The sequence below is a fragment of the Danio aesculapii genome, chromosome 17, assembly GCF_903798145.1.
Source record: "Danio aesculapii chromosome 17, fDanAes4.1, whole genome shotgun sequence".
Lineage (NCBI taxonomy): Eukaryota > Metazoa > Chordata > Actinopteri > Cypriniformes > Danionidae > Danio > Danio aesculapii.
The window spans coordinates 32,494,933-32,505,646 of record NC_079451.1 but is presented as its reverse complement, the minus strand read 5'-3'; the positions used below and the strand labels follow the sequence as shown (position 1 = coordinate 32,505,646).

Below are 10,714 nucleotides of genomic sequence, written 5' to 3'. Positions count from 1 at the left end.
AATAGTGCACCTAGCTGAGAGAAAGGTGGTCCTGATCAACTCACACTTCTCTCTTACCTAATAGGCCGACCTTTGGCCATCACCCAAATTTTGACTATAAGGTCAGGGTTTCTTGCTAAATCATGTGGGATAAGTGCACGTCGCCCGGCATTCTCAAACACACGTGTTGGTTTTCCAGTGTGACTGCAACAGGCTCCCCAGTCTTTGAAGAGGAAAATGATGGCACATCTCTGAGGTTGTATATACTTATATCAAATTGCTTGGGGTTTCATTATCTGTCTTTTATGTAATCATTATTACTCATTTATTTCGCATTATAAGCCTTTTATGAAATTTTGTTGTATTTCGATTAATGAGTATTATTCATGATTATTGACTATTATTGTGATAACTGATATCAGCTGTGTGTACCAGCTATAAACAGTTGTACTGCTTGATTAGTCTGGTGTATGGACCATTACTGGTGCCTTCTCTTGTCGATTAGCACCACACTTGTCTCACTTGCATAAACACAAACCATATTAAAACCTTTTTGGCATGTTGAAACATTTTACATACTAAAATTACATACTGATTTCAAATCTTTTTCCCACGGGAACATTTTAAAGAAGTTCTAAAGAACTATAAGCAACTTCTCACAGACACAACATGATGTCTCTCAAACAGTTCACACAGACCATAGTAATGCAATGTACTTGATAAAGATTTGCAGGCAATCAGGAATGTATAAACACAGACGTGCTCAGTTGCTCACCAGGCAGGTCTCCGCTAGAGATGGTGTTGGCAGACAGCTGGTATGTGTCCTGTAATCTAAGCAAAGCTTTGGCTGCTCCTGTCTGGTCCTCATTTGTTGGGAAGTACTGTCTCTGAACTGTCAGATTGGAGATAAATCCTAGAAAAAAAAAGCACGAGTGAAGATGAGAGGCTTCATCTTGAGGTTTACAACAGATTAAGAGTTTTATTATACTGATGGAGAGGTTTATGCAAAAAATGCAATTACTATTAGCAGTGGGTGGTATGGGTGAAATCACTTTTAGGCCCAATCGCAATTCTACCCCTTGAAACAGTGTGTGAAGGGGAAGGGCTTCAAAATTTGCCCTTAAAAACATGGGACAGCACTACAGCACCTGCACACGTCATCATATGTCATTGCAATCTCTTGCTTTATATGAGATTGACGATCGCGACTGCTGTAGTTACTCCAATTGCATTATCTTTTAGTATTTTTCTTCAAAAAATCATTGAAGGCAATGATATCATGTTATCAAAATGATATAATGCGGCAGTAAGCTCGTAACTATACTGTGCATTTACACTGTGGCCATATTCATCTATGTAAACACACAAAAACAACATTAACATTATAGCAGACACTGTTAAAAGGTCATTCCCAGTCACTAGACTTTATTTTAGCATTTCTATTTTTAAAGCCTGACGGTAAAATATGAATGTCGTCATGAATGTATTAAAACATTTGCTTGTTTGTTGTTAAAATTCGTAATAATGACAAAAAAATACTAATTTGTACATCTTCTGGGAACTTTTCTTACCCCTCAATTTCGAGTGTGGTCCTGAAAAATCTCAGTCTGAAGGGATATCTAGGCCTTTCCCCTAGCCCTACGTCTTCAGCTAAAGAGGGACACCCCTACCCCTTCATGTGAACATGCAAAACGAGGGGTAGGAGTAAGGGGAAGGGCTAAGGGGTAGAATTGGGATTGGGTCTTACACTACCATTCACAAAATGAAAAACTTGCTTTGACCTAATTTATTTTCTTAAACTCTCTGCTCTGTGAAAACCTACTGGGACATAGAACTTACAAATAAAAGCTCTTCTGTTTGCTTTATTAGTTGTCAGCGCTTTGGTCATTCTCAAGAAATAGCTAATGATTTATTTTTTACTTTATTTGTTTTAACACTTGACCATCAACTAACACTCTTTATTAGGTTTTGTTCTCTATTCAAGTTTTCTGGGCCTCTAAATTTTATTTTTTAATCTTTTTTAACACAAAATTCCTCTCATTTTCTAATAACAACACATTATTATTAATTCTGTTGTGACACTAAAGAGTCTTGGAATCTGCTTTGCCATCACAGGATTACATTATTTTATTTATATATAAACATTATATTTTGAATAGAACAATATTGCAAAACTTTAATGATACTCTTTTTTTTGTATTTATAATTTTGCTTAGAATATACATTTTTTAATTATATCAACTCCAAACTTATGAATTGGTAGTTAGTTCTGCAAAAAACATTTAATCTTATAATATTTTATATATTTCTTATGCATGTACGCCATTAAGGGGGATTTGATGAATACAAACCAAATGAATCATTCAGTCATTCTTATCAAATGAGTTTTGCTTTATTACTTGAGATTGTAATAAAAGCAGTAAATACATAAATACATTTTTTTTTAATTCCACCCATGCTTAATTATCATGTTGAACTGTCAGCGTCACTAACCATTGGTGGTGTCTTTCAGCACCAGGTTCTCCAGGTCGCTCCACTCACTGTTGAGTCTCTTCATCAGTTTGAAAGCATTGACCGGGTGCCCCAGGAATCCCTCGGGGTCCTGTGTGGCGGTGATCGTCAATGAGTCCAGTTTATCTGCCCATCTGAAGTAGGTAAACAAGCAGAAAATTCACTGCTATCTGTGAGCTGCTATTTGACAACTGACAGTCCCAAATTCCTGATACAAAAAGACATGTTAAATATATACATGCTTGTGTGTGTGTGTGTGCATGTGTGTGTGTATGTGTGTGTGTTTACTCACTCTTTAACCTGCTCTAGTCTGTTCTCTTCTTGTTTGATGTATTCTTTGAGAGATGTCACCAGGTCCTTCTCAGCGTACAGCAGGTCTGTCATCTGACCTTCAAGTCAAAACGTCAAATATAACTAAGACACTTCAGATTTTCTTCAAATCAAACTAACAAAGGTTGGCAATATACAAAAACATTATAGTTTTAATGACAAATTTGTTGAACATCATCATAAGCTTTTCAGATAAAACATTAAGATCCTAAAATAGCATCAAACTAAATTGTAAATGGATTGGAATTGGTTTAAAATGGGTGTTTTTCAATGGTTTGTCCCAATGACATTGTGAATACAAGCTCAATTATGTCAAAGATGAAATTTGCTTTCATTGAAAATGTGACTAACAAAAGACATACATTGTTTGCCAGAAAAACTACAAATTCAAACATCAACATTAGTTCATCAATAATTCATCAATAGTGTTTTTACCCCATATGCTTTATAAAAAGAACGCATAAATGTTAGTGATGAAAGACATTTCAGGTGCGTTCGACTTCATGCAGTGCTGCGCAGATCAATCAAAATCGGTCTTAAAGCGGTGCAAGCCGGTTAGAAGTTTTGTCCGGCTTGACGCTGAGCAAACGCCCAGAGATTGTCACATGTGGCATCAAAGAGTTCAGAAGGCAGACTCAGCCGGTGCAGCATCTGAAGAGCGACTAAAGGAGCTGCGATGACAACACCGATATTACACAATTGACTGAGTTGACAAAAATTCTGTCTCACAAATTTCAAAACAAACAATTAACTTTTATACCATCTCTATCTTGTACACATCATGCTTATTAAAAGACTACAAATGTTTTATTGCAGTATCCTCTTTTAAATGATTAGTTTATGAGGGCTAGATTGTTTGCAAAAGTTTTTGACTTTTTTTTTTAAACAGACTGTTTACTGCATTCAGCTCCATGTACAATTTAAATGATGCATTTTAGTGAATAACCTAATTATTTACTCAAATAAGTCTTACAGACTTGTAATAAAACAATTATCATCATTGATCCTGACACCCTAAAGGTTTCTTAACAAATTAAGTTAAAAAAAACTATTTTATTGAATATAAAAACATATGATTATAAAATATTTTACTTGCTGTCAAGCCGTTTTATGCACACATTTTAAAAGTGACATTGATGTACCTGCTCTTTCTGGGGAATTTCTACTTAAAGTGTAGCTCACTTTTTTGGGAAAGTCCTTTTGTTCAATCTTTTCGGATTAAAGTGCTTTTTTTAAAAATGCTTTCATTATCCAAAATCATTTTAATTACTGTTTAAGACTTTAAAGTTAAAGACTTTGTTTGAAGGTTGTTTAAGAGTTTTGGGTTTAACACTAATATATATTGGAAAGTTTTATATCAGTAAATAAACATAAAACCCTTTTTAGCATATTTAAACAAGAAGTATAAGCCTAAAGAGTGGTTTAAACTTCTAGAATTTGTGCTTATTGCTTTGTATTTAATAGGCCTATTCGTTTTTATATTTATATTACTCTCTCATCTTCCCCTTATTTGTCTCATGCATTTGTTGTATAGGCTACTTAAATTTAATTCATAATTCCCTTGTTGTTTAAAAATGAACTATAGTTTGTAGAGACTGTATTCTGTTTTATTTGTTCTGTAAATATTTTGCTGTTATAAATAAAAAAGAAATAAATAAATGATGCAATGTGATCGGTCATTATGACCGCTGCAACTTTGAGCTGCGTTTTCAACTCCGCCCCCGCCTGCGCTCGGCCAATCTCGTTGATCAACAGCTGCAGCCGTGGTTCAAGTCGAACGCACCTTTTGCCTTTTTCCATATCATATCATATATTATTTAATGCCATGTCAGCAACAATGGATATTTTCATGGCAATAACATTTCATTAATAAATACAATTAAAAACCGTAAACAAATGAATACATAAATTAGATATGAGTTTTAACATTAATATATGATAAAAATTAGGGTTCCACAATATTGGCAACAAAAACTGACATATAAAATAAACCAAATAAAATAAAGCGCAGATGAAAACAATAATGAAATAAAAAAAGAAATAAACAGTGCTTCATAGTTTTGGGTTCAGAAATGCAATAATCATATGTACATCAACACCATATAGTCTTCATTGGATAAATAATTACACAATTAATCTTTGTTCAAGTGGCAAACTTTACAATTTCTTGTGCCCAAATTGTTTACATTTGCTTGAAATCTTAAAATTCACAGGTCTTAAAAATACAGTAAAATGAAAGCCTTTCACAATATTAGGACCTGTTAGATTAGGTTAAATTTCATTAATCCCAACATAACATTGCAGATCCTGCTATGAGACCATTGCAGCTTTGCATTGTCATTTCGATGCCGAAACGACACACTGTGCAGCAGCAGGTGTAATAAAAATTCTAACATTTTTCCTGGTGACACTGCTGAATATCTACTAGAATGAGTCCATTCCATTAAAAAATGCCTTCTGCATGGTTTCCTTCTACAAATCATATATTTAGGAGGATGTACAGCCTAATAATATATACATACGGTCTACAACAAAAACAACAGAAGCTCGTCTTACCTGTGGAAGTGAAGAAGTCATTGTGGGCGTACAGGAAGTGGAAGAGGAAACTCAACAGGAACCAAGACAACATCATCCTGAAAGAAATAAAGAGTCACGTCACGTATAACGCATTGAACACAAACTGAGTCTACAACTAAGTCTCAGGACAAGGAAAATGTGTTACTAAAACCTCTAACATGTGCAGCCTGCTAAAAACTCAACAAATATGAGGTTTTGGTTTTATTATAACTCCCAGTGCACACACATTTGGATACACATGGCTGCATGTGGTCACTGGAATTTCAGCACCAATGTGGCACCCAGTGGCAAACAAAGAGCATGCAGGAAAATTCCTTTTGTTCGTTTAAGCCAGTATCAGCGTGTATAAACAAGATGTCACGTTTGTTTGCGGAGAGGGACAACTAAGGCAACCAGAGGGAAGCCTAGGGGCAAAAAGAAACCCTAACTAGACAAACATACCAAAAAGTGACATCACTCGTATCATAAATCTGACTTTAATAAGTTGCAAATGTTTTGTGGTATGTAAAAGGCATGTGGAAAAAAACTCCCCTTAAGGCATCTAACTAATGGTGTTTGCCCTGCTGTGCTCAGTGATGAGCTCATCTGCTGAAGAAACCTGTCTAAACCAGCATGTGATTTAGAAAAGGCTTTTTTGCATAAACTGATGTTAATGCCACCTGTAGTGCATGTCATAATAAACTGAACGATATGAGGTTGTCATGAAAAATACTTAGCAAATGACTTCCTGAACATAGACAATTGGCTTTATGATACAAGTATATTCATTCATTACTTTTCTTTTCGGCTTAGTCCCTTTATTAATCTGGGGTCGCCACAGCAGAATGAACTGCCAACTTATCCAGCATATCTTTTACACAGCGGATGCCCTTTAAGCTGCAACCCATCACTGGGAACACCCATACACTCATTAACAAACATACACTACAGACAATTTAGCTTACCTAATTCACCTATATCACGTCTTTGGACTTGTGGGGGAAAGCAGAGCACCCGGAGGAAACGCACACGAACACAGGGAGTACAAGCAAACTCCACACAGAACTGCCAACTGACCCAGCCGAGGCTCAAACCAGCGACCTTCTTGCTGTGAGGCAATCGTGCTACCCACTATGGCACCGTGACGCCAATAAAAATATTTTTAAAAAGCTTTTGACGATACATACCCTTACAACTTCATTTTCTTTACTCTTCAAAAGACATTTAGCGACAGGAGTACCGGTAATTAAAAAAAAATTAAATAGCAAATGTTCTTATAACTTTTCAACTTTTACAAACATTTGATAATATTAATAGATTCTAATTTACTTAGTTTTAGGCTATAGGTTTTTCCACATTTAAGAAGAAATGGTCCTAATACATTTGAAATTATATATAGTTCGATGGTTTCAAAAGTAGAATGTTCCTCTAATCAAGCGCAGATTTATTTACAACTAAAAATAATGCATTTTTTTCTATAAATTTTACTGCTGGACTGCTCTATGATGGATATTTTATTTTGTAATATTATTTTTATTACATAACATTACATTATTATAATAATATTACATTTGATTGTATATTAAATAATATTTAATCACGTTAAAATTGTATTTGTTTAACTCTCACCATACAAAATGTGGTAGAAAATTATGTAATATATAGTTTATAGGTATAATTTAGACTTCTAGATATTTGTTGGGGGCCCCCAGATTTCCTGGTGCCCTAAGCAGCCACTTACCTTGCCTATAGGTAAAATCCGCCCCTGCCTCTAATGATCAAATAATCAAGAAATACATTTTAAGAGTTAAAAAAAAAAAAAAAGGTTTAAATATTGAATCAACAGGTTTTCAAAATGAAATAATTGTTCATACCCAACATAAAAATTCTTAAATTCATAATAAATCTGAACAGGAATGTTTAATAAAAAGCATTCAGAAATAATGTTCTCCTTTAGAGATTTTACATTCAACATCTCAAAACATTCATTATTAGGTCTTCTGAGCTCTTTATATCACTTTCTCAACCCTCAGTACCATACAAAATCAGGTAGAAAATTAATCAAGTATCAAAAAGCTTTAGAAGTGCATTTGATGAATTTCCTTAATCAATATCACGATAAAATCAAATCAAAGTGAATTGACAGTCAGTGAAGGCAAAGTGTCAGTCCAGCTCAACTTCTTCATTTCATTCTGTTAGGATTTGTCCATAAATGTCCAGCATATCGTTTTACAATAGCAAGTCAACTTATTACAAACTGCATAGTAGTTGGAAGCTGTTGCATAATTAGAGGAAAGCCCTTGGTGGTGTTCGTGACCTCGTGAGGGTCCAGCATGGAACCGGCCGCGGAACTGCCACGTCTTCGCTCCGCCTCTCCAGAGCTTCAGGCGACCCGTTAACCCGACTGTAAACTCTTCAAAAAGTTCACAGATAACACATGCCAAGAGGAAATATATAAAATCTACCCAGCAGCACAATGGGGACACGTTAAAACGCTAAAAAGTGTGCAGCAGTGCGTCAAATAATCTGACGCACGCCAAGACGTTGCGCGTGCTTGACCCAGGGAAAACACTACACACATTTTTGCAACATTAGAGAAGCAATTTGCAAATAATGTAACATTTTGCTTCTACTAAAAATCCGCTTTAGGACATTTTTAAAAGAAGTTTTTTTAGGTTCTGTAGACTCTTAAAATAGCAAAAAAACATTCATTTTAAACACGTTTATCACATCTAAAATTAAATCCGAGGTTCTAACTTACTCGTTAAATGAATGTAAACCCTGTTTTTCATTGGGTTCAATCAATACCCGTACATAGGGTTTGTTATTGTTTCTATAGCCTGTTCTACTTTATTAGGTAGCTTACGTTTACAACAGAAAACAGAGGAAACTCGTGCACGTGCACATTTCATCAACCAGAAGAAATTCCAACCGGAAACTCTATTTAAGGGCACATTTTGCATATTAAATCAGGGTCTTTCTTTGCAATGTGCTATTGAGAATAAATTTACATCTACGTTGCATCACATACACATTTGGTCCATCGATGAAAAAGTCATTGCAACGATAAATACTTCATAAATAACAAACTTCCTCAGACACGTTTAAAAGTGAGTATCGTCGTACCTTTCAGGCTGTCACCTCGCGCAGAGAAGCCGTGAATTGATTCAGATGTTGCTCTAGTGATGCTGATAATAAGCTCAGCTTGGACGGAAGACTCTCCTGTGTTTACGATGCTTCTGGTCTGCAGCTGGGCTTTATCTGGAGGCTGAACCGCACTTTTCCTCGCCATCTGGCGGCAGGGATTCCACTAGGCTACGTGCTGAGTCTCACACACTCTCCCAAACTCATGGAACCAGGTTTAAATCCGAACTGAGCATGCGCGTAGCCTATTTGGGTGCATATTTAGTTCATACTGAATGTCGAGTAAAACCACATTTTAGACCAGTAAAACGAAACGTAAATTTTGTTTCTTTAAAAGTTTTGAAAACCACATGATGCACCTTTAGAGATATTTTTTGTTTCATGCAAAAATATACTTGATGAATGAATATACTTCATTAATTTTCTTTTCGGCTTAGTCCCTTTATTAGTCTGGGGTCACCACAGCGGAATGAGCGGCCAACATATCCAGCATATGTTTTACGAAGTGGATGCTCTTCCAGCTGCAACCCATCACTGGGTACACTCTCATCCACACACATACACTACGGACAATTTAACCTATACCACATGTCTTTGGACTTGTGGGGGAAACCAGAGCACCCAGAGAAAACCCACGCAAACTCGGGGAGAACATGCAAACTCCAAACAGAAACAACTGACCCAGCTCAGGCTCGAACCAGCAACCTTCTAGCTGTGAGGCAATTGTGCTACCCACTGCGCCACCGTGCAGCCCATGCCATACTTGTCAAAGTTAAATTCTGCATGATCCAACTTCATGTTTAGGGACTACTTTTATCTTTTGTCATCTGCCTTCATCTATACTTTTATTCTATACTTTCATACTTTTTTTTGGTCTTTAGGTCTGAATGCTTATATATTTATTGTTAAAAGTAAATGCATTCAGAATAAGAATATAAAAAATGTGCATATAACATATGAATTTAGCTAAATAGTAAATTGTAAAAGGTTATATTACCAGATATAAAAGGTACACGAGCTGTCACTGGGGTGGTACCTTTTCAAAAGGTACAAATTTGTACCTAAAAAGGTCCATATTAATACCTCAATGGTACATATTAGTATATTAGTAAATCTTAAAAAGTGTTCCTCTTAAAATCTTTATGTACAAATATATAGTTTTAAGGTAGCAATATGATCCCTTCAACTACAAATGTGTACCTTTTGAAAAGGTAACACCCCAGTGACAGCTCGCGAACATTTATTTCTGAGTGTAACAGTGTGTGTGTGTGTGTGTGTGTGTGTGTGTAAATGAGTGTGTATGGATGTTTCCCAGTACTGGGTTGCAGCTGGAAGGGCAACTGCTGTGTAAAACATATGCTGGAATAGTTGGCGGTTCATTCCACTGTGGTGACCCCTAATGAATAAAGGGACTAAGCCTAGAAATAAATGAATAAATAAATAATACCAATAATAACAAAAAAATATATTTTTATTATTAATATATATATATATATATATATATATATATATATATATATATATATATATATATATATATATATATATTATATATATATATATATATATATATATATATATATATATATATATATATATTATTTAGTAATTATTTAGTAATTAACAATTTATTTGTTTATTATTTAGTAGTATTATTTATCCAATAGCCTAGTGGTTAGGTGCGCTGACATATAGCACCAAGGTGCTCACGGCGACCCGAGTTCGACTCCCGGCTTGAGGTCTTTTGCTGATCCTTCCCCTCTCTCTGTTCCCCATGATTTCCTGTCAGTTCTCTACACTATTCTATTCATGAAAGGTTAAAAACTTAAAAATTAAAAAATTTTATTAATTAAATAACAATGCCGTGAAAATAATAATTAATGTAATACGAATATAGCCTAATAATACACTACATTGTTAGGTTATGTAATATTTATCAGGAAATGTAAAAATAGTGCAAAAGGTGCAAAAAAGACACCATATTTGTCACCCTTTTCTTCACCCTCTGTCTTTTTATTTACTCTCATCTTGATTAATTTTAACTTTCTGGGTTGAATTAAACTGTTAAAGTGGCATCTGCTAATTTTCCTCAAAGCTCCTCCTGCTTTAAATTGTAAATGCAGCCTTTGCTTTCCAAACAAGTACTGAGCAGTAAACAAGGCAAAGTTTGTCACACAGCCCGAAGAATGTCTGT

The 10,714-nt window shown here is 35.1% G+C and overlaps 1 protein-coding gene across 1 annotated transcript; it reads right to left on the bottom strand.

The window, feature by feature from the left end:
* Positions 1–701: 701 nt before the first annotated feature.
* Positions 702–8,719, bottom strand: p4ha1b (prolyl 4-hydroxylase, alpha polypeptide I b). The gene is made up of 5 exons (XM_056477265.1): positions 8,503–8,719; positions 5,377–5,453; positions 2,783–2,879; positions 2,473–2,624; positions 702–892 (listed from the first exon to the last, which is right to left on the bottom strand). Exons 2-5 carry the CDS (start codon positions 5,450–5,452, stop codon positions 717–719), a joined length of 501 nt encoding a protein of 166 aa, XP_056333240.1. The 5' UTR covers position 5,453; positions 8,503–8,719; the 3' UTR covers positions 702–716.
* Between the last annotated feature and the right edge of the window lie 1,995 nt (positions 8,720–10,714).

Coding starts and splice junctions, on each gene's coding strand:
- p4ha1b (XM_056477265.1), bottom strand. CDS start 5,452: ATGATGTTGTCTTGGTTCCTGTTGAGTTTCCTCTTCCACTTCCTGTAC. Junction 2,880..5,376: donor TGACTTCTTCACTTCCACAG/GTAAGACGAGCT, acceptor TTTGACTTGAAG/GTCAGATGACAGACCTGCTG. Junction 893..2,472: donor GCTGAAAGACACCACCAATG/GTTAGTGACGCT, acceptor TTTTTTTTCTAG/GATTTATCTCCAATCTGACA.